The sequence below is a fragment of the Salvia miltiorrhiza genome, chromosome 6, assembly GCF_028751815.1.
Source record: "Salvia miltiorrhiza cultivar Shanhuang (shh) chromosome 6, IMPLAD_Smil_shh, whole genome shotgun sequence".
Classification (NCBI taxonomy): Eukaryota; Viridiplantae; Streptophyta; class Magnoliopsida; order Lamiales; family Lamiaceae; genus Salvia; species Salvia miltiorrhiza.
In genome coordinates, this window is record NC_080392.1 from 33,892,399 (window position 1) to 33,916,946 (window position 24,548).

The 24,548-nt window shown below is 36.4% G+C and overlaps 2 protein-coding genes across 3 annotated transcripts; both read left to right on the plus strand.

Annotated features, from left to right (window-relative positions):
- Window positions 1–4,761: 4,761 nt before the first annotated feature.
- On the plus strand, window positions 4,762–6,690 carry LOC130990792 (uncharacterized). The gene is made up of 3 exons (XM_057915026.1): window positions 4,762–5,007; window positions 5,970–6,364; window positions 6,561–6,690. Exons 1-3 carry the CDS (start codon window positions 4,762–4,764, stop codon window positions 6,688–6,690), a joined length of 771 nt encoding a protein of 256 aa, XP_057771009.1.
- A 1,674-nt stretch (window positions 6,691–8,364) lies between these two features.
- LOC130989160 (DNA topoisomerase 3-alpha) lies at window positions 8,365–23,964 on the plus strand. 2 transcript variants are annotated; one of them, XM_057913099.1, is made up of 24 exons: window positions 8,365–8,739; window positions 9,495–9,673; window positions 9,776–9,848; window positions 10,082–10,204; window positions 10,374–10,495; window positions 10,573–10,645; window positions 10,718–10,834; window positions 11,535–11,618; window positions 12,015–12,194; window positions 12,300–12,428; window positions 14,737–14,811; window positions 15,120–15,209; window positions 15,335–15,439; window positions 16,641–16,675; window positions 17,683–17,812; window positions 18,733–18,785; window positions 18,854–18,953; window positions 20,868–20,906; window positions 21,575–21,653; window positions 21,800–21,871; window positions 22,054–22,137; window positions 22,368–22,523; window positions 22,920–23,040; window positions 23,567–23,964. In XM_057913099.1, exons 1-24 carry the CDS (start codon window positions 8,428–8,430, stop codon window positions 23,793–23,795), a joined length of 2,760 nt encoding a protein of 919 aa, XP_057769082.1. In that variant the 5' UTR covers window positions 8,365–8,427; the 3' UTR covers window positions 23,796–23,964. The 2 variants fall into 2 exon arrangements, with proteins under 2 accessions (XP_057769082.1, XP_057769083.1); XM_057913100.1 differs by having other exon boundaries at window positions 22,368–22,511.
- Window positions 23,965–24,548: the final 584 nt, after the last annotated feature.

The following is a 24,548-nucleotide window of genomic DNA, read 5'->3' on the forward strand; positions in this document are numbered from 1 at the left end:
CATGGCTGTGAAACTTCCTAGAAGATATTCCATGTTGGTCCAAACCCGTGCCGCCAGTTATGATAAACTGCGATAGCCAAGCAGCTATTGGAAGGGCAAAAAGTGGGTTGTACAATGGTAAGTCTCGACACATACATCGACGACATAATACCGTAAGATATTTGATCGAAAGTGGAGTTGTCTCGATTGACTATATAAGGACAACGGATAATTTGGCCGATCCGCTCCTTAAAGCTTTAATCGAGATCAAATGTATAAACTGCTAGAGGGAATGGGTGTAAAATCCACATAATAAGGAAAATTATAGTGGTAACCCAACCATGATGACTGGAGATCGCAAGAACTTAGTTCAATGGGAAAACTAAGCTATAAGAGTCCGAGTAAGAGCACTCGACTACTTGCATTCCCTAGAAGAGCAAGTGAGTGTTGAAACCTGCTTAGTGGTGAGGTTAAGTCTTTGACTTTTAATGGTTCCTAAATACCTCAAGGAGGTTGATTATAGCTGGATACTTGGAAAATAATCACCTATGTAAATGAGATGTGGGGGCCACATCGACCTAACACTTATGAAATCCAAGAGCAGCCGGAGTTTTGTTCTCGCCTCGTTCCAGTTCGCCGGAGCTCGTTGGTCTGCGGTGCTGCTACCCACGAGACGAAGCCGTTTCATCTTTGGAGACGACACACCAAAATTGAGAGCACTACCGGGGCGTATCTCGTCTTGCGGATAGAGGACCCTCCTCGACTTGGCCTTTGTCTTTCCCGGTTTCATTTTATTTGTAATTTCAATACAATTTGTTCTTTGTAATCTCATCTCCTACATTTCTGTTTAAAGTGTAACACACCCGCAAGCTTTGTATCTCTAACACGTAGATCCCCAATTTCCAGCCTCCATATTCTTCTTCGATTTTCAACAACGGCAACTAGATTCAAACAACATCAATTCAAGAAAAAAGTCGTGCCGCCTAGGGTTTCATTTCCTTAGAGCGGCGCCGCCTCTGCTCATTTTCCAATCAAACAATGCGCTACCTACAGACATCCCCAACCACGACAACTTCCGGTGAGCCTCCTCCATAGGCAAAATCGTCGGTCAGAAAAGATGTGTCGTCTGGGCTTGGTGGCAGCGAATTTTAGGAAATAAAGGGTCGATTTTAGGAAAGAATTAAATCAGACTAAGGCTTAATTAGATTTAGTGAAAAAATAAGGGGTCAATTAATTAACTCTAATTATTAGTTTAATATTCCTTATTTTGACTATATATAGAAATGACTCAAGCTCGGTGGGACAGAGGGAGTATTAGATACTCCTTCCGTCCACCAATTAAAGCCCCATTTGCCTTTAAATATTTGTCCACCAATTAAAGCCCCATTCTGCTTTTTGTACCCTTTTACCCTCCTCCTTTATTTAAAATTACTACCCTTTGCCATTAATTATCCCACCCCACATTTAACTCATTTAATTAAAAACCTAATTAAATGCCTAATCATTTCTAATTTTCAGCCCTTTTCAAAACTTAATAAACCAAACATAATTCTTTTATTTTGAATAGAAACCAAACAAAAAAGTAACGCACATTAATTCTCTTGTGTTCTAGAGAATTCCAAACCCTAAAAAAACTACTCTCGGCTGCCTCACTTCTTCTCTCTACCGTGTTCTTCAATATTGTGTTCTAAAGATTTCTGAAACCCTAAAATCTTCCTCAGCCGCCTCCACTTCTCTCTACTGGCTTTATATCCCATGAATTCCTCGATGAAAATTCCTCTATCCTCTTCTATGGAGGGTATTGTTGTCGATTATGTGTCTCGATTTATAAATCAAGAGACGTTCGTGCCGAAAACTGAGTTCCCAGACTTCGATCCTTCTCAATCGGTGTCGACGATGCCGGAATCCGAAGCGCCGGACTTCGACCTCACTGAATCGTCGTGGTTGCTGGTGAAAACCGAAGCGGTCGGCTTGCCTCTCTCTGAACGGGAGCCGATGTTGCCGGAATCCGAAACGTCGGGCTTCGACCTCACTGAATCGCAGTGGTTGCTGCCGGAAACCGAAGCGGCCGGCTTGCCTCTCTCTGGACTTTTGTTAAATGAACTTTTGTTTTGCCTCCAAAAAATTCAGTTTTTTACTTTGGAATATTCTGTGTTCAAGAATGGATACAGTGGGTTTCAGAATTGTTGTGTTAAATTTTGGTAATCTTTGAATAAAGATTAAAAAAAAACTGCCAGATGGGTTCTCCAATTAAAATGAAAATATTCTGTGTTCGACAGGCCCTATTTAATTCGAAGATATTGGGTGCACCAATTAAAATGAAATAGCCACAAATAAAATTAAATAATCAAAGATTAATAAATTGAAAATTAAATGGAATAGTTAAAGACAAAAAAGTAAAAGCATTCTCTTAATTAAAGATTAGTAAAAGTAACAACTGCCCTTATATTTCACCCACAACACATTTTTCAGTTTTCTTAGTCTTCGTGCCCACCCTCAAATGAGACTTTAATTGGTGGACGGAGGGAGTATCTAAAACTAATTAATATCTATATTACTATCAAACACACCTTTAATAGCAAACATGCCCTAAATGTTCTTAGACTATCTCCAATGGTACACCAAATCCCATTTTGGTGTACCAAAACCTCTCCAATGGTACACTAAACTCAAACATGAATAGTAGTATTACATCAAATTTGGTGTGACACTATTCACTATACCAAAACACTTTATAGACTTTCAGGAACTGCAAACTAACTCCTCTTCTTGCTAGATATTGAGAATCCGTCAAATTGAGTGTTGCAGGCTAGTGTTGAAGAAGACGTTCTGACGAAGACGCTTTGTGTTTTCTCAAAACGAAGAAGACGACTTTTTCAATTTTGTAGTGCTATGCATTTAATTATAATTTAGGGCTGTGTATCTGAATTTATTGGGCTCCTACAATGGGCTCTCAATAATTCTTTTGTTTTGTTAATTTCGTAGCTTTTTGTTTTGAGTAATGAAAGTTAATTTATTTTGTTTTGTTAATTTCGTAGCTTTAAATGATTAGAATGAAAGTTATAAAAATAATAATAATAATTTGGTTGAAAATAGAGTTTTAATTTGCAACAATAAAATAGATTAATTTTTAATTACATGACATATTAAAATGCATAATACAAGAATATTTAAAATAATATTAACAATATAAATACCACATGGCATAAAAACAACATAATTAAAATTACACAACATAATTCAAAAATCAAGCAGACGCAAATAAATAAACTACACGAGAAATACGAAATTAATCGAATAATTCTAATCCATTGTTTATTTGTTGTATTTTATTTTTCAAGTTATGTAATATTTAATGAATTTTATTTTAAAGTTCAATTTTTTTGCTTATTTAATAATAATAATAATAAAATTTATTTCCGTATAATATTTATTTTAATATGAAATTATTAATTAAAAATTGGGGCAAATGTATAATTTAAAAGAAATACATAGGTATGATTGAAGAAGTATAAAAAGTAAGTGTAAAGAGAATATTTAAAGAATATTCTTTTAAGTTTGAGTTTGGTGTAAGACCATTCCCAACGGTGACCCTCGCTGAGGGTCACCTTAATAGGACAAATCAATTGGCAATAAAAAATAAATGGAAAGTCATGTAAATTGCCCAACCTGGAATGTCAGCCGCCCCAAGGTCACTCTTCTCTCTTTTTATCAAATGTTGCCACATGTCAAAGTCTAATTGGTGTATTAAATATTATGATAGGTAAAATTTAATAATGATTTTTCTGTATAAAAATTATATTAAAATTTTTATTATTTTTAGCTCTATAAATAGAACCCAAATTCAGCATATTTTCACACACAAATCAAATCTCTCTCTTTCTTCATTTCACATTTCGTTTAATTTTTTCCTCACAAATTTGTTTCTATTTTAAATTATGGATCCAAATAATCCCAATTATTTTTATCCAAATTCTCAAAATGATCAAAATGATCAAAATTCCCAAAATTATCCCAACCCTCAAGATTCTGCAAATTTTTCATCTTATCCGACTCCTCATTTTTTCCAAAATTTCAAAAATCCACCAAATTCTCAATTTTATCAATCTCAATTTTCTCCAAATCTATGTCAGAGTCCTACATCTCAAAGAATTTCCACATCTGAAAATGTCTCCCGTAATTTATTTATGGGTGTTCGACGCCCAAATAAAAATCAGAAAGGGGCAAAAAATGTAGCTTGGTGTGTGAAAGAAGATGTAGCCCTTATGTCATCTTGGATCTATGCTAGTGAAGATAGCGTTCGAGGAAAAAATCAAAAGGGGAAATCGCTTTGGTCACGTGTTCATAAATTGTATCACAACACTCAAGCAGAAAATCTGAATGAGCTCAACGAATGGAACATTGAATCGATGAAAATGTCTTAACGAAAATGTAAACAAATGGGTTGCTGCTTGCAGGGAAGCAAACGCTCGAAGAAGGAGTGGGATGAGCGACAACGATGTTGAGAAAGAAGCTCATTCTATTTACGAAGCAGGTGGAAGCAAGTTTCTAGACTTGGTTGTATTTAATGAAGTTATGAGTAAACATCCCAAGTGGAATGTTCATGATACCACCCTTGTTTTTCGCCGTCAAAGTGAAGATGTTGATGACCAACAAAGTGGTGGCAGTTCGATAAGAATAAAGACTTCGGAAGATGGGGGATTTTCTATCCCTTCTAATCCAGAAACTCCAACATCTGAATAGTCAACTGCGACTCGTCCCATTGGAAGAGATAAGGCAAAAATGAAAGAAAAAGGTAAGGTCTCACAATCTGAATCTACTCATGAATCTGCTGTTGCTGCAGAAATTCGTGCAATGAGACTCACTAGAAATGCCGAAGTTGAGTTGATAAAAACTCGAATCGATCTAGAGCGCGAGAAGTTGCAAAGAAACGCAATGAAGATGAAAGAAAAAATGCTGCCTCAATTGTTGTCGAAAAAGCACTTATCTCTAAAAGACGAAGAGATGAAACGTCAACTAATTAAAATTGTGTTTGGAGAGTGAATGTATTTTAATCATGTGCTTTCTATGTAATTTTAGTTTATGTACTTTTTATTTGTGTGCTTTCTATTTGTGTGGTTTTAGTCAAGTGGAATTGTGTTATGTACTTGTTTTATGTTTAATTAATGAAGAAGTGTATTTCATCTAAAGTTGAATAGCATTGGATCCGTTTAGCTTCCCAAAGCATTTAGTCAATTCTGACAAAGCATTTGTCCAATTCACATGCATTTGTCCAATTCACATGCATACTGACACAACATTATTTCCAAGTCACATGCATACTGACACTACATTATTTCCAATTCACATGCATACTGACACAACATTATTTCCAAGTCACATGCATACTGACACTACATTATTTCCAATTCACATGCATACTGACACTACATTATTTCCAATTCACATGCATATGTCATTTTTGACAGACTACATCACATGCAACCATATCAATTCAAATCTAGCTATCTTATCCCATATTTCAGTATGTATTCTATAAATGCCAGTTGAAACACATCTCAATAAAACACAAAAATCTCACTCTTTGCTCAAGTACACCTATATCCTATTATTTGCCCATTTCTCATACAAATATGTATGTCAATGAAAACTTTTCAGTTGATTCAGACTCAAGTTCTGATGTTTCCCATTCCAACGAACTTGATGAATAGGAAGAACGAGTTTATCAACAAAATCGTCAATTTGATAACATCATCCAGAATATGATCCTAAACAATCATAATCTGATTGTAGGACATCAAATTCCAACAGCCAACAAGAGATATTGTGATAGAGAACGCGAGTTTGGTGCAGAGCGTTTGATCAATGACTACTTCAGCGACAACCCAACATATACTCCAGAGCTCTTCCGGCGAAGATTTCGCATGTAGAAATCGCTATTCATTCGAATAGTGGAAGCTGTTATTGCTACTGATGAGTTTTTTCAATAGAGACGAGATGCCACCGGCAGAGTAGGTCTTGCATCATTGCAGAAATGTACTGGAGCCATGAGGGTGTTGACGTATGGGACATCTTCCGATGTTGTCGATGAGTATCTACGAATGAGTTCATCTTCGACAAGAGATGCTTTAGTCCATTTTGTGGAAGGTGTTATTTCTTGCTTCGGTGGTACGTATCTAAGAAGGCCTAATGAAGAAGATTTGGCAAGGCTGCTCTATGTTAGAGAACAACTTGGTTTTCCAGGCATGATTGACAGTATTGATTGCATGCATTGGGAGTGGAAAAATTGTCCTAATGCATGGGCCGGCCAATATATTGGGAGAAGTGGAAAACCAACGATCATTTTGGAAGCTGTTGCTTCATACGACTTGTGGATATGGCATGCGTTCTTTAGAACACCAAGTTCGTGCAATGATATTAATGTACTCCATCGATCTCCTATTTTTAATGATGTCTTAGAAGGTCGAGCACCAAAGATTAATTACGTAGTGAACGGTCTTCATTATGATAGGGCATATTATTTAACTGATGGTATATACCCTTCATGGGCTTTATTTGTCAAGTCAATTACTTCCCCACAGATACACAAGCACAAGTTGTTCGCTCAACACCAAGAGTCTGTTCGAAAAGATGTTGAGCGAGCATTTGGAGTTCTACAAGCTCGATTTGCATTTCTACGACGCCCATGTCTTGTTTGGGACAAAGTTTTGATGGGAAAAATTATGATGACTTATATCATCATGCATAATATGATAGTCGAGGATGAACGAGATACCTACCAAAATTATTATGATCCAACAGAATTTTTTATGGATACACCTACAAGAGTATAAACAGAAGACGACGAATATTTCCGCTATTCTACTGAACGTATTGCGAGCTTGTCTGCTTATATGACTAATAGAGATCAACTTCGCAATAGAGAAGCTCATATGACTCTTCAAGATGATTTGATTGAGCACATATGGAAAAAATTTGGCACTGCAATTAAATATGTAATTTACATTTTCTAATTGTATTTTAAATTTCACGTATTGTACTTTGATATATTTAATTTCAATTGTGTGTTTAATTCTTGTAATCTTCCTTTGTGATTGAGTTAAATATCAATTACTCCCTCCGTCCCATTAAAGTTGGCCACATTCTTTTCGGCACGGAGATTAAGAAATTGAGTGTTATGTTTTAATTGAGTGTGACCCACCAAAATTATTGACTTAATTAAGATTTCTTCTTACACCACCATCTGCCGGCGGATTCTCCTTCATCTCCGGTGACCCATTCTCCATAGGCGACCACCGTCGCTGGCGTCCCCAAATCACCACCGTCCCCAAACCGCAAACCAAACCACAAAAATTGCAGACCACAAAAACAGCAAACCACAAAAATCGCAAACCACCACCTCTCATCCACCGCCTCCCTCCTCCGGCGAAGTCGCCGCCATCAGCCACCTTGGCCTCTATGTCTATCGCCACCAAACACCCATCGTAAAGAATCACCCAATTTCTTCCGATCGCAAATCGCAGAACAACTTAGCCTTCGATTTTCAGAGAGAGAAGCCCATCAAAAGCCCTAGGCCTCCAAAAGCCCTTCGATTTTCGAAGGAAAGGAGAGTTGTCATCGCCGAGGAAGGGAGAGAGAAGCAGAGGTAGGTGGCGCGGACCCAGGCTTCGATTTTTAGCCGCGGCACCCATCAAAAGCCCTAGGCCTCCAAATCGGCGGCGGAGGCAAAGCCCTAGCCCCAAATCGGCGGAAAAGCCCTATCCCCAAACCAGAGCAAGCTCGCGCTGCCAACGAGGTGGGCGGTGGAGCCTTTAGAGAGGAAAAAGGGGGCGACGGAGGTGGTGCTCTGTGCGTCTGTGTGTGCGCAATGAGAGAGAGAAGAAGAGCGAGAAATAATGAGGGAGAGGGATGGTGCCGCCGCGGAGGAGCTCGACGTCGGCGGAGGTGCTGCCGCGGAGGAGCTCGACGCCGGCGAGCCAGACGACGGCGATGCGGCCGTACTGGGGAGGGGCGGTGGTGGTAGGGGGAGGGGGGCTGAGTGTGTGTGTTTATTTATGAATGTTTAGGTTTAGTTAGAAACCTTAATTAAATTAATTAATTAAAGTTAATTAAAGTAAATTTTGCCATTTTTAGAAAGAGCCAACAATAGTGAGACAACTCAAAAAAGAAATGTGGCCAACTTTAATGATTGGGTTGGATGAGTGTCACGACTGTGGGTAGTCTAAATGATTGGAGAAGAATTATTGTTGAATGTGACATATACTGTAAAATGGGTTTAGGTTTGGTGTAAATGGTTGGAGATGGCCTTAGACAGGGGCTAAGGGTATTCCGGTCATATCACAATTCCATCGAAAAAATAAAAGCGGGAAAACCCAGTATCGGTACCCATTTGAGTGTAAAAAACAAAACTCTCAGAAACCGGCAATTAGAACAATTGAGCATTTTCCGATGGCAGGCGGCGGAGGCGGGCGGTCAATAAGGGCGCTGAACGTGGCGGAGAAGCCTTCGGTGGCTAAGCAGGTGGCAGGTATACTCTCGAAGAATCCTTCGAGCGGCGGACTAAGAGTAAGAGACGGCCGGTCCAGATACAATAGGATATTCGAATTCAACTGCGTGGTTAGGAACCAGCAAATTCAAATGTCCTTCACCTCCGTCACAGGCCACCTCATGGAGCTCGATTTTGACGATAGGTATCGCAAGTGGCACTCCTGTGACCCCGCCGATCTCTACCATGCCCCAGTTAGGAAATATGTACCTCAGGTAATTTGCTAAACATCTTACCTTCTGTGTAGTGATTTGCAGCTTACACAATTTTGTTTGAAGTGAGACAAGTAGAAAATGAACATATAAAATAAGGGGTAGGATATTATTGGTTCCAAGAATATGAAGGGTTTTGAACGGAGATTGAATGGAATAGGTGTGTTGAAGTAGAAATGTATTAAATCAATTTTTTTTAATTGGGAATAAAAGAAATTAGACATTGAGTTCAGCAGTGGATTTGGTGTATAATTCCATTGATTAATGATTCATGACCTCTGATATTTTATGATATATAGATTTATAAATGTTGATATCATTATCCAATAGTCTAGAAGAGATGCATAATTTATGCTGAGTATGGGCTATGATATCTCAAATTCTCAATAGCATAATTATGTATTAATTCCTAAATTCCTTTCTTCATAAATAATGTTGGGGATCAAGATTTTAAATGTAATTGTCTAAGTTGAATGCATGCTTTACTCTTTGTCTGTACCATTGATAATTTTTCAAGGGCTTCTCCCAAATGATTTTTCTCACAAAATTTTCAAAAGTTGATTTTGGAGGAATAAGAAATGAAACTGTAGACTCGTTTACGTAGAATAATGTGTATGACGTTCATGTTCTTTTGACACCCATTATAATTATCATTTTGGCGAAGGAGAATATGGCTAAAATTGGTGCAATGAGTTTATTACTTTCACCTGATGATGATTGAACAAAAAGATATGCTGACTGTCTCTTGGTCGATCTAGGATAAACTGGACATCCAGAAAACACTTGAGGAAGAAGCTAGAAAGTGTCAGTGGCTTATCTTGTGGCTTGATTGTGACAGAGAAGGAGAAAATATAGCATTTGAGGTGGTTGATATTTGCATGAGAGCAAATCGAAATCTGAATATCTGGAGAGCTCGTTTTTCTGCCCTGACTGATAGGTTCTGATCGCTTTATATATTCTACAGTTGTTTATTCTGTTTCCTTTTTCATATATACATGCTATCTCAAATTGATTTTTTTTTTTCTTTTGAGATGGTCAGGGACATCTATGATGCAATTACAAGGCTTTCTCCGCCTAATCAATTGCAGGCAGAAGCTGTTGATCTTCGACAAGTGAGTCATTGATAGTTCATATGTTTGAGTCTGATTATTAACTAATATTAATGAAAGCTTTCTTCAACCTTCTACTTGAACTTCTTTAAGTCTATACTGCTCAATTATCCTGGAATTCTTATCATCTTACTCTAATTTATTACCTGTGAATGGAGCCTGCTGGAAAACTTCAAAGTGATAATTACTATGTCAGAAACTCAAAAGCAATTCATGAAATTGATGATGTCGTGTAGGAAATTGATCTGCGAATTGGAGCTTCTTTCACCCGGTTTCAGACTATGCTATTGAAAGATGCATTCATCCTCGATTCCACTACAGATGAGACCAATGTTGTTTTAAGTTATGGTCCTTGCCAGGTGACTCACAACACTTGTTCCTATGTCTAGCAAGAGAAGATAAATGAGAAGTTCCTTTTTATCAGTTGATTATTACTATAATTTATGTCTACATCTTTCATCTCCTTTTACCTGCAGGAAGTTTTGCTGTTTACCATGCTTACACTTTGTGCTTCTATGTTTTCTGCAGTTCCCTACCCTTGGTTTTGTTGTGGAAAGATTCTGGGAAATCCAATCTCATCAAGCTGAAGAGTTCTGGACTATTAACTGTACTCATAATTCAGAAGAAGGCACTGCTACATTTAATTGGATGTAATTTTCATCCAACTTGCAATCATATTGAAATCAAATTATTTAATACAATGCCTTATGGTTCTTTCACTTGGCAGGCGAGGTCATTTGTTTGATTACACTTGTGCAACAATAATATATGAAATGTGTGTCCAAGAACCCACTGCAACTGTGAGTCTCTTTGAAGAAATACTACTTCCTACAAATATATGGGTTTGTTTACTTGTGATTTTTTTACCTCAGGTAACAAATGTTAGACACCAGGAGAAGCCTAAGTATCCTCCTTATCCTTTGAGCACAATAGAACTGGAAAAGCGTGCTTCACGTTACTTCAGAATGAGTTCAGAAAAGACCATGAAAGTGAGTTCCTGATTGACAGAAATGTGCTGCGTTACTCTCATCTCATGTAACCATTTTTGTTGATTCCACTAGCGTGTAAGGCTCGAATTGCATCTAGTAAATGGTTTTTTATCTATTATCCGTTAGTTTGAAATTCTACTGACAAAGAGGCCTTTTCCATGTGTAAATCTTGGGAAGCTTTCACAAATATTAATTTAACAAATTGGTAAATATAATTCTAGCACAACTTTGATGGACCCTGGCTTTGGTCAATTGGTGGACAATCAAAAGTTCAACTGAATTGGATTTCAGTTTGCTCCTTGGCTTATAGGCTATCTCCTGAATATCTAATTTCAGGTCATGCTCTCACCGAAGACTATTTTTGGGCCTCTCTTAGGTCATCAAAAAGTTTCTTTGATATAGTAAGATACATTCACATTTTCAGGGGCATAATGCAAAAATTTATTCCAACATGTTCCATGTCCTTAAATATGTTATGTTTTTAATTTGTAACTTGTGGAGGTAGCACCAGGATCTATGTGGTAAATTTGTTGTAAATAATGAAATTATTTTATCGGTTCTTGAGAATTATTTGTTAAGGTTATGTAACAGGCTTTAGTTCATAATTGTCTCTTAAATTCTTTAATTATATTATAATCTTTTATAGTTTTCCAGGTGAATAAACACAAGCTCATTTTTGCACATCTATTTTTATGAATAGGTGGCCGAAGATCTATATCAAGCTGGTTTCATCAGTTATCCTCGTACGGAGACTGACAGCTTTTCAGCAACAACAGATTTGCTAGTGCGTAAATGGATTTTACCTTTTTCTTTGAGTAATTTATTCAGTGAGCAATTCAACTACATTAACACAAATAAACAAAGTCATGCCCAGAATTCTCTGGACGACTTCTATAATTGTTGCCTTACATGGTTAAAATACTAGCAAATTGAACAGAATGACCCACTTTATATTATAGTGTGGAAATGCAACTTTATCATTTTCCTGTAATATACATAAAATATGCTCAAGGCATGCTATACCAATAATTTACTATGGCAAAAACTAATAGTTTGCAGAAATTGTCTCTTAATGACCATGCCCAGTTAAAACTTAAGCATGTTTCTTTTCTTTTTTATTCTATTTTGTTTTGTTTATTTGTTTGTTCTCTGGGTTTCTCTAACTTCTTGTCTGGTGCAGAGTATGGTGCAAGAGCAGCAAGGACACCCGGTATGGGGCTCTTATGCTCAGCGGTTACTGGATCCTGAAGCACGTCTTTGGAGAAACCCTAGTAGTGGTGGACACGATGACAAAGCCCACCCTCCCATTCACCCAACAAAATTTTCAGCCGGAGAGTCTGGATGGAGTCCGGATCACCATGTTTGTATCAGTTTTTGACAAATTCTTTTATCATTGTCTTTGATGATTGAGAATTGAGATTACAGACATTTCTGAATTTTCAGTAAAAATATTAATGTGCAACAGAAGGTATATGAATTGGTTGTCCGACATTTCCTGGCTTGTGTTTCTCAACCAGCCATTGGCGCTGAAACTACCGTTGAAATTGACATTGCGGGCGAACAATTTTCTGCATCTGGAAGAGTGATAATTGCGGTGAGGTTCCTAATTTTTATGTTCCTGAGAAATGTGATTTTCAGTGGTATCATTAACCATTGATTGTATTTTTGCATCATCTGCATTTTTTTCATTAACCTTGATGCTATTAAGATAATTATCAGTTCACACTTCACAATATAGTCAATTACTAGTACTACTAATGAGTATATTTTTATTCCCTTAAGTAGATGTTTTGAAATTATTTCATTAAGTCCATCTCATACCATTGATAGTATAAGATGCTGAGGTTATCCTTTTAGGTTTAGATGACATAAAAGTCTTGAGGAGTCAGTGACTACTAATGATCATTTTTTTTCTTCCCTTAATGGTTCTGTAGAGTAGTAAAATATTGAGACATGTAGAGAAGAAGAATAGTATTATGTTGCTATCAAAAAATACAAGAGGCTCCCACATATTTAGTGAGAACAAGGGTTACAATTATATAGGAAACCTATATACAAAATATTCTACCACAGGTCCTTAAGTGAGAATAATGGGATTTGGGAGGAAACCACCCAAATAAAAAACCAAACCTTCTAAAATTAAAATTATCAAATTAAAAAAGTCAACTCCAAAATCAAATCCAAAAAGGTCTTCTCGAAATCAAAATAAATCGTATCCCACAATTATTCAGCATTTCCAAAATTCATAGCGCACTGTGTCAATTTGTAATGTAATGCATTTGACTCTTATATAATTGAAGAAATGTTGTGCGTGACGAATATAAATATAAGTTATATTATAGAAATGCATTTGTAATGCATTGATTGCACTCCCTCCATCCATGAAAAATAAGATTTTTTTTTTTCGCCTGTCCTCGAAAATATGTCCTAACCTATTTTCAGTAATGATTTGACTAATTTATGGTCCCCTTCTCCACTCACTAACTTACTTAATTAACTTCTTCCACTTTTCTTAATTTGATTTCCCCTTTCTCCACTCACTAAATAAACATCACAAGTTTTCTTAAAACTCCTGCCACCCTCTCTTAGGTCTTATTTTCGCGGACGGAGGGAGTATGTTTTAATGCATTCATTGTAGTATTCTAGTGCACTTCTCGTTATACAAAACTCCAAACACACAAATGATTGACATATTTGAGAAAATACTCCCAAAATATGTATATGATTGCATTTTTAATTTTACCAATGCATTTTAAATTTCAATGTGCATTTAAAAGTAGGGATAATTGCGCCTAAATACACCAACTTTCAAATGTTCTGCTTTTTCGCGCCGTTGTCAATTGCCCCCAAATTAATGTTGTTGAGGCTAGTTGGAGTGGCAAATTAATGCCGTCATCACTAGCTGAAGTGGCGTAGACGTCCAACTACGCTGTTAAGTACATGACTATTAAAGCTATATAGACATTTCACACACCCATCTCAGCATTAATTTGGTGGAAATCGACAATTGTGTGAAATATCAGAACAATTAAAAGTTTGTATTATGAGACATAATATTTAGTTCATGTGCAAAACTAGGACCGGATGAAAGTTTGTGTATTTAGCAATTACCCCTTAAAAGTACTCCCTCCGTCCCAACTTTTAGTATCCATATTTCCTTTTTTGGATGTCCCACATTTTTGTATCCATCTCTATTTTTTTTAGTAAACGTAGGTGGGACCCTTATTCCACTTTAATTATTTAAACACTCATATTAAAGGTGGGACCCTTACTCCACTCACAATTCATCCAACCATTTTATTAAAACCCGTTCCACTCTCAATTGGATACTAAAAGCTAAGATGGAGGGAGTGTCTGATAATGCACTAAAAAATACTAACAAACATTGATATTATCTAATTTCATAAATGCCCAATGATTTATTATATAATTCATTTACGGTTTTAGGATGATGCACTTCCAAATAATGCACCAAAAAAAAAAAAATACTAACAAACACTGAAATTGCATAATTCGAAATAATGCACTATGAACCACTATATAATGCATTTAGGTTTTAGGGTAATGCACTGCCCAATGACTTATTATATAATTCATTTACTGTTTTAGGATGATGCACTTCCAAATAATGCACCAAAAAAAAAAAAAATACTAACAAACACTGAAATTGCATAATTCGAAATAATGCATTATGAACTACTATATAATGCATTTAGGTTTTAGGGTAATGCACTTCCCAGATCTAACAAAGACTAACATTGCAAGATGGATCCAGTACACATTCCACCATTATGCTTGCTACTTTCCCCCCTCATTTGGTGCTATCATGCATAATTAATTGTTTTCTTCTTCTTTTCAACTGGTGGTTGCTAAATGTATCTTTTGGTGATGTATATTTCCAGAAAAATTACTTGGATGTATATCGATTTGAATCATGGGGAGGCTCTGTGATCCCGACATACCAGTATGGGCAACAGGTTTTTTTGGCCTATCAAATTTATTTGCTACTTAGGCACTACTTAAACATTAATCCTAACTTTTGACTCATTTGGTAGAGTAGTAATATGTGAAGTGGTCAAATCTGTTCTTCAACTATCTTGGTCAATTCCATCCTTCGTCTTTAACTTTATGTTCAATAATGTCAGATTTGATGCATTCTGTATGGAGCGGGGCAGGGTGGGGTGGGATGGCACTTCTAATCCTAATGGGGAATCCCCCCTGCAAAGTGGCTGATGCATTTTTAGTAATCGATGAGTTGTATGTAATACTGGATAACTTATTGCAGTTTATACCAACTGCATTGACTCTTGATTCTGGAGTTACCAGACCTCCTCCTCTTCTAAGTGAGGCTGATTTACTAAGTTGTATGGACAAGGTAAGGAATGTGTAAGTTGAGGTGGAAGATATTTCCTTTCTCCTTTTGTTGTAATTTCTGGAAGACTCGTGGAAATCTATTGTAAATTCTATTAGTATTAACATATAGTTCATTAATTTTTACAGGCACAGATTGGAACTGATGCGACTATGCATGATCACATAAAAAAGCTTATTGATCGATTTTATGCCACTAAAGACTCTAGCATGCATTTCTCACCTACAAAACTTGTAATCTCCTACAGTCCTACTATCAGAGATTGTTTTATATCTTGAAATTGCATCACTTTTTCCTATATCTCAAGGAAAAGGTTATTTTGTTCAATGCGTTAGTCAAGCGCTATGTATAATTTGTGAAATGCGTACTTTAGGAATAAGGTTGATAAGGTTGCTTATGGAACTATGTGCTGTAGCAATATTGCTAAATGACATAGGACTTCATTTTGTATAAGCTAATTCACATGCATGCGCAGACCAAAAGAAACACAATAAGGGTAAAACTTAGGAACGGAATGAAGTTTGTCTATCGGGTCAGAATTTTGTGAGTTAAGTGATCATCCAGATGATTTAGATGGAGAACTAAAGATATGGAAATTCTTATGATTCAGGCAATCATAGTACCCATCACCAGTTCCGTCTAGGTCCCCCATGGAGAAGTTGAGCTGAAGAATTCATTACTTTCCAAATGTGGTGGCCTGTCAACTAGTGGGCTAAAATGATTCAACTGGAGCAAGTTTGTTCCTTGTTACAGGATAGGTTGGGGGGAAGAAGGGATTTTATTAAGTATATTAATGATTGCAATAGATTTTTCCAGTTATGTAGTATTTCTCACATGTGCGGTTAATAACTACAAAGATTTAAGTGCATCTGATGTCTTTTAGTCTCATTTCAGAACAATGTTTTTTCACATATGTCACTCACTTATTTAGATTGTTTCCGTCGTGAATGCCAAAACTGATTTTCTGTTGTTTAGAAATCCGTTTAAAAACTCTGCTTCCCAAATTTCAGTTTAGATGGTCACTTACCACTACCAGCAGTCTATTTTACTTTTGATGCTCCAATAAAGGTAGTGTGGTTGAAATATGAATCTTTGTTTGATCAAGCATCTTAAAATGTTACTTTGTAAGATAAAGCCAGACTACTGGATATATATAGTTTGCTTGAAGAGTTTCTGCTCTGGTTATATTTTGGTCTCTTATCCAAAGTATGTGTAAGTATCAGAACTTCAGAGGTTCCACTGCCCATCATCTGCATCTGGTTTAACTTAAAAATTAAAATGATTGATTTACATTCTTATTGAAGCTGTAAATGTGTTAATACAGTTATCCATTTACTTGTCTCACACAATTTGTTAGCTTAAACCAGGAATAATGCTACTGTTACACATTAATCACATGCCACATACTTCTAATGTTAGCTTTCCTAATTGCAGGGTGAAGCGCTAGTCATGGGATATGATGACATGGGGTGAGTTAATTGTGCTATTATCATGTCTGAGGAGCATGACACTTTTGCATGCATTGTGCAATCAATTCCTATTAAGTACTGCAGCATGCAAAATGATTTTATAAAATGGAGCATCATGATCCCATATTGATAAAATATTTATCTGCAAATTAAAGAAGATTACTTTGGATCTCTTTTACCCAACCTTCATGTCATTTTTTCTTTCTTTTATTTCCTCTGTCCATGGGTTTCTCCTGGTCTCTCTCTCTCAAGAGGTGGGTGGGTGGTAAAGTTGAGTTAACTATTTAAGCCATGACGAGTATTAGGCAGATGCAAGATTGTCTGGTAAATAAATGAGATTTCAGTTTCTATAAGCATTAGACTAAACCCAGAGGTCCCAGACTGTATGAACTGTTGCTAATCTGACAATTGAACTCTAATGTTGACAAATAAGAAGTGTTAGAATTATATATATGATAGAAATAAATAGGTTACTTATGTGCTTTCCTAATTTAATTAGGACTCTTGTGTATATATAGGTGCTTTGATCAGTAGATTAATATAGAGAAAATCTTCCCCAACATGTTTTTTGTCTACAAAGGAACAAGAAGTAATAGCATATCATGACGTATGTAACCATTTTTGTCTAACTTGGAGCTTTTTATCAACAAACGGGCGAAATGTCATGGTTTTTTTCTCCCAGCTTAATGTTGGCCCCTCTGGCTTGAAACACTAGAAGGTTTGTTGAGGATAGTAAGGATGTTTTAGAAGAGCTTATGCTTAGAGTTGCATGTTGGGTTTCAAATCATAAGGAGTTCAAATCCTTTAGTACTGCATCAGAAGTAGCTATACAATGGCGTTGTATGTTGTTGGAATGTCATTAACTTCGATGGTTCATTCATTATTTTTGTGCATTTACTTTTCATCTAATGAAATTACATGTTTCCTTTTGATGAGGAAACTGTATCATGATAAAAACAAACACATGCTTACTTACAAACATATTTTTCAATTAATGATTGGAACAGTCATGAATTGTGGAAACCACGACTCCGTGCTGAGATGGAGAGTGATATGACAGCAGTTAGTGAGGGTAGAAAAAGAAAAGATGAAGTTCTGGAAACTTGCCTACAGCGGATGAAAGCCTGCTTTCTGGATGTAAGGCATTATGTGCTACTATGATCTTTCTTATCTTTTTTTTCTTCAATGAAGATACTGTCTCCAATATCTACTTCTACTGTCAATGCCTTATCCTCTGTTATCTTGTTATATGGCTAAGTTGGGTTTACATTAAAATAAGCACTAGTTTTCATACAGCAGTAAGAATACTGTTATGATATCCCACATCGGTTCCACATGAAAGTGTGGAATGATATATAAAAGGGGGTCAACCCTTTACCCTTGACTATGGTTTTGGGTTAAGTTAGGGCTCCCTAACTTATATGTCTAACAATTTGGTCCGACCTGCCGGATCCGGAAGTTTACGGGAGAGGGCTACCTGGGGAGAGTGCCGCACGACTCCAGGGGCTCGAAGGCGATCTGCCTGGGTCGATCGAAGGCTCCTCCCCAGAGTGAGAGCTGTCCGGTCTTAATGGGGGATAGATTGTTACGATATCCAACATCGGTTTCACATGAAAGTGTGGAATGATATATAAGAGTTGTTAGACATATAAGTTAGGGAGCCCTAACTTAACCCAAAACCATGGTCAAGGGTAAAGGGTTGACCCCCTCTTATATATCATTCCACACTTTCATGTGAACCAACGTGGGATATTGTAACAAATACACATTCCAAAATGTTGGAAGGTTATTAAAGCATGTATAACTTGTAAAGAAGCATGCTGCCACACCTATGGATGCATTAGCATATAAGCATTGGATCTAAATTATTTTTGTTTAGGCATGTCGCATGTCAAAGCCGATTCCTTGACTCTATGTATGTCTATGTTTATCTATGTGTGTGGAGTTAATGTATGAGTATTTTGATATACCTTCTTTCACCCTTGTGTAGTTGTGCTCTACTACTCTTTATTCATCCTTTATCTCCATCCCTTTTAGTTTTTAAGCTTTATTTGCAGGCTAGATTAAACAAAGGAAAGCTGTTTGAAGCCATGGCCATTTTTTTTGAGAGGTAAATATGGTACTTTTATTTGTAACGAAGAATACTGTACATTAAATGACACGCAGGTGTATATGCAGATCAAATAGATCTAATGGCAGTGAGCACCATACAATTGGGGATGTTGTTCGGAAATGTGGTCTTTGTCAGGAATCAGATATGGTCCTCCGGAAAAAGCCGGTATTTGGTGATACTCCTTTTTAGAATAATGCTATTACTATGTGTCACATGGGAGTTATCTAGATTTTGTTAGAGTAAAAAGGATGGAAATAACTATATTGGAATCTAATCAGGAATGTAGATTAGTAATCAAAACTGAGTTCAACAAGAATCCCACAGAAGAGGAACCTTTTGCTTCCAAGCTCAAGCGCCGTTCCTGATCAAGGTCAAATTCTAGATACCCTTCCCTTAAGGAAAAGGAAACCCTTTTATTAACAAGGCCAGAACAAGCCCATAAAAGACTAAGCCCATAACTATAATTAATAATGATAAAACAAGGAAATAACTTAATAAGGATTAACTAAATTAGAACTATAAATCTGTTGCAGCCAGCCGTGCTATGCACACCCTTTCTCTTCTTTTGTCGACGATAAAATCCCTCTCTATCAGATTGTTCCTAAGGACATCACACCTTTTATGTCTTCTAAGCATTATTTTATGCTAACATATTATAGGCTAATGAGTTACAATACAAGTAACCCAGGCTGATGGTTTCTTGCGAATCCATTCTATCAATTGCATGCATGAAGTCCTTTTTTTTCTTCTATTATTGGTTTTCATTATTGTTCAAGCGTAATGTGAGACATAGTTTGGGATAATTTTATACGTATGATTCATCTACTAATCATCACACATCTATACATAAGAGTCCTATCTATATTAGGAAAACCAAATTTCTACAACCCCCCCTCCCCCCCTCCTCAAGCTGTAGCATAGATATTAATCATGCCTAGCTTGCTACAAAGATAATCAACTCTAACTCCATTAAGAGCCTTGAAGTTATCTCCTAACTGTTCTTTAGTTCTTATATATCCAATGGAATCATTCCTCATTGAATCTTCTCACGAACAATGTGACAATCAATCTCAATGTGCTTGGTTCGCTCATGAAAAACTGGATTGGATGCAATGTGAAGTGCAGCCTGATTATCACACATTCACACCACAACTTAGCTGGTATTGAGACTTTCAAGTCTTCTTCATTCAGAAATTGAATTACCCACATAATCTCACATCCGGACTGAGCTATAGCTCTATACTCTGACTTTGCACTTGAGCGTGAAACCATGTTTTATTTCTTACTTTCCACGAAATCGAATTCCCTCCAAAGAACACACAATATCCTGTAGTAGACCTCCAATCTTCTTTTGACCCCACCCAATTAGCATTTGAGAAACACTCAATCTTATCATGACCCAAGCACGGATACGAATCGATAGGAAACGTCAAGATGAGTTGAACAGAACTGACCGAAGAGAAATCCGGTGAGCATGTGCCGCTTGTAGGATTTGCTCTGGTGCACCGTTTGGGATAATTTTCTGCATATGATTCATCTACTAATCATATTTTAGAGTCCTGTCTATACAAGTAAAGCCCTACACAATATATCGTATATAAAATTATATTTCTAACAGTTTTTAACTTTCAAACAACTTATCTTTTTCTTGGATGCATCCCGGTATGGGATTGCACTTCGAATTTTAAACTGTCCAATATCCTTCCATATAAAATTCATGGTTCTAGGTCATTAGCATGTCAAATAATCTGGATCTCTACTGCAATATGGCACAAGCCATAGACTTGTTTCTTTTTTTTCTCTGGTGCCCTTCAAATCTTCAAGAAGGATAAGGTTAATGGACCAATTACATCATGAATGTGGTGTCTTGAAAGTATTCATCGTATCTTTATCCACATTAGCTTAAGAACTTTATATCAATAACTCACCTTTCTCTTCACACCTGTTGAAAGGTGTATTAGTAATCTTTAGGTCCTTATAGAATCTGTATAATATGGATATACTATGTAAAATGGAATACAATGATAAAGTTTGTACTCTTTTTATTCTACATTTGATGATTTATTTTCTCCTTTGCAGGATGGAAACTTCATGGTTGGGTGTTTAGGTTACCCTCAAGTAGGTTTCTCTTCACGACTTTCCTTTCCCGAAAGATATCAGTCTTCTTGACTTTTTAAAAAAGTGCTCATTCAAAATTCTTTTGATTAACTTGAATAGCTAACTTATGGCTCTAGCTAACCTGTTTGAAGATGAGTAGCATTGTGGCTTGCAGTCCATATATCGTGTAATTACTTATTTGCATCCCACTAGTATGTTTGTAAAATCTGGTTACACTATATATGATTAAAAGTAGCACTACATTTTAACCAAATTAAAAAGGACATGGACTATATAGAATGGAGTACTATGTTACTTAAAAGAACGATTATATATAAAACCACAATATGCTATTCATATTGTGCAATGACATCTAAAAGTGTGGCATTGAAGGATCAATCTTGTGCATTTCCAATTGTTGGCTACAGTTTACTTCTTTTCCACCATCCTTTTACTACTCCTGTATCTATATTCGTGGCTTTTGGAGTTTATATATGCATAATTATGAAGAAACAATGGTAACATCAGAGCCATAAGTATTGCTTTAATGCTTCTCTAAAATGCAGGAAAATATAAAAAGATAAATATATATATATATATATATATATATATATATATATATATAAAGAAGCTTAGCATTAACTTATATTCATCTCTGTGCTAATTCTAGTATTATTTTAACCTTACAGTGTAGAAACGTAGTTTGGCTACCAGGATCAGTATCAGAAGCTGTTGTTACCACAAACATTTGCAGTACTTGCTCTCCAGGTATCTGATATTCAATTCTTTTTGGCTGTGATCTTAACATATATGACCTAAGATTTCTTCCCATATGATATTTTATATGTATAATCTTTTATTTGAAAAAAAAAAAACAAATGATATATTAGCTAACATGCAAACATTTTGTGCAGGACCAGTTCTTATGATTCAGTTTAAATTTCGTCGACTGGAGATACCTCCTAACTACAATGTTGATTATCTGGGTAAGCTTTGGCCTTCAGGAAATTCTGGGCCACTGTGTCGGTGCTTTTCTTGTTTTCTTTTGCAAATATATTGGGTAAGAGAACTTGAAGTGCTGTTGGAGTTAAGTAATGATGCTCATTCTTTGTATGTCTCAGAATGTAGAATTCTCTTAAGTAAGCTAAACTGAGTATTGATTTGTCAGGCTGCATAGGTGGTTGTGATGATACTTTAAGGCAGCTAGTGGAAATATGTGGAACTGGGTCTCGCAACAACACCAACGTCCCTGGTATGTCGAAGATGCGTGTGATTAGACGTCTGAATTTTTCTTAAATCTGTATATACCATACAAGAATACATATGCTCCTTATGCGAGATATTTTATGCCTTGCTATCAAGTTATTTAAATAAATTGAAAAGCTGAGTTTTTATATACTTAATGGTTTTCCTTTGAAAGCAGAGATTGAAGTATATTGGTACCAAATTACTACTTGAGATTTCATGTTACTGTGATTCCAGGAAGAGGACGAAGGCATACATCAACATCCAGCACTGTCCAACAAAGTGATTTTAGAAATCAGGCATCTCGGCAAACAATGCACACTTCTGGTTCATATCCTTCTGAGAATGCACGAGGTCATAATGCACGACCGCAGGAAGCTGGTGCGGAAGATGGTTTGATGATTCTGTCTTGTTTTATGTTTGCTAAGTTTTTTTCCTAATCTTATGGGCTTTACTGCCTCCACTGCACCTTATGTTATCATATTTGTTCCTCATCCTCGGCTTCATTACATGTTGATATCAGTTACTATCTAAATTGCTCAATTTTCAGCATACACATTGCTCTCACCTTTTTTGGTTGATCAAATTCTTTAATTTCTCCACATGCTGGTACCAACACTAAATATCCCTTGGTGACTGGAAATTTAATTCCTGAGGCCTACATTAATCTTAAAATTCTGTCATATGACTTTATAGATATGTTGTGATTTATATGACCTTTCCACTATAGCTAATTGAGATTCTTAAGCTTTCTTTCCTTTCCCCTACTTTTTCCATGTCATGGTACAGGAGAATCTACAGTTCCATGCACCTCTTGCGGTGCACCTTGCAATCTGCGAACAGCTAATACACCAGCTAATAGAGGGAGAAAGTTCTACTCATGTCGAGCTCAGGGGTGTAACTTCTTCGTGTATGTGAAACATATGGTTTATCCATGTACTTTTATTATGTGGTAGATACATTATCAATAAAAAGTGTTATCTCCTAAACATTTGGTGGGGTTTTGGTAGGAGTTACACACACGTAGAACCTATATATTCTGGTGATGGTATTCTACTGCTGTGTCAGTATTTTTATGGTTGCATAATCTTATTTTTGGTTTAATATCATCATTGGGCAGAAATTATCTCATATTGGGGTAATTTTAGCATCGAAGACTTGTAGTTGATTGTAAAGAGGGCCTAGACAGTTTGGTTACTTCACTTTGTTTAATAGTTAACTGTGTAGGGTTAACTTTTTCATGATCTGGCACCTCAGAGTGTTCAAACTAGCTTTTCTAGGATCTTAAACTTTGTAAGTGGGGCTAAGGTGGTCGAGATGCTGTAAACTGTGACAGAAAATGGTGTTTGCTGAGAGAACTAATAATTCTGTTGTGGGGTAAACAAACTTATTAAATAAAGCATTGGTTTGATTGTTAACATGTGTCTACAATGCAGTTGGGAAGATAGCACAAATGGTGGAGTTACTGTAACACAAGGAAGCAATAGCAGATCAGCGTTCAATCACAGCAGGAGAGGTGGCGGCCGTGGTAGGAGTAACCGGAGTGGAGGAAGGGAAAATGATGTATCATTCGTGTCTGCTACTGGCGAGCCGATATCAGGAAGGTGTTTTGTTTGTGGAGATCCATCGCACTTTGCAAACGCTTGTCCAAATCGCGGTAGGTAGACCTTCAAAGTCTTGCTTTAGTATCAGTTGCTGCGGTCATGCACCCGACTTGTGAATTATGCATATTTTTGTTTATACAAAATGAGGTTTAGACCATATCTTATACCATCTCTCAGGTTTTGACTATTTATTGGTGAATCCAATTGTTTGGCAGTAGACATCTTAAGCATTTTTACTGCGTTGTACTCCCTTTGTCCCTCAAATGAGTATCAATCTGAGAATGATTTGAGTTTTAAAAAATTAATTGAGTGAATGGAATAATTTATTCATTTTTATCGTGAGTGAGTTGAGTGAAGGACCCCTATCAAAAAAGAAAATGAATACTCATTTGGGGACAGATTAAAAAGAAAATTTAAATACTTGTTTGAGGGGCGAAGAGAATAATTTATTCTACTATCTGATGCTTTATATTAGCTCATGCTCTACTCATATTTCTTCAGTGCCAATCTACTAAATGTGTGAAGATGTTATCCATATAATATAGAAACAATATACTCACATGACTATTTTAAATAATGAAATATAATATTTGACCATTAATTGAAAAAATATAAAATCTGGCCATTTTTTTTATGTTTTATGATTGTTATGCCCACTGACGGAGCTACATGGATGACACCTCTAAACACGTATTATATATAAAATTACAAAAATATTTAAATCTTGCCCCACTAAAAATAAAAAATGTAGGGGCAAACTTTTTTGCCCCCTATTGTCGGGGGCCTAGCTTCGCCCTTGGTTTTGCCCTTAATT

Excerpts from the sequence above, each read along its gene's own strand:
- LOC130990792 (XM_057915026.1), top strand. The coding sequence starts at position 4,762 with ATGAAAGAAAAAGGTAAGGTCTCACAATCTGAATCTACTCATGAATCT. Across the intron at positions 5,008-5,969 it reads AACGTCAACTAATTAAAATT|AGACGAGATGCCACCGGCAG; the intron begins GTGTTTGGAGAG and ends TTTTTTCAATAG. Across the intron at positions 6,365-6,560 it reads GACTTGTGGATATGGCATGC|ATACACAAGCACAAGTTGTT; the intron begins GTTCTTTAGAAC and ends ACTTCCCCACAG.
- LOC130989160 (XM_057913099.1), top strand. The coding sequence starts at position 8,428 with ATGGCAGGCGGCGGAGGCGGGCGGTCAATAAGGGCGCTGAACGTGGCG. Across the intron at positions 15,210-15,334 it reads TACTAAGTTGTATGGACAAG|GCACAGATTGGAACTGATGC; the intron begins GTAAGGAATGTG and ends TAATTTTTACAG. Across the intron at positions 18,786-18,853 it reads ATGGCCATTTTTTTTGAGAG|ATCAAATAGATCTAATGGCA; the intron begins GTAAATATGGTA and ends GTGTATATGCAG.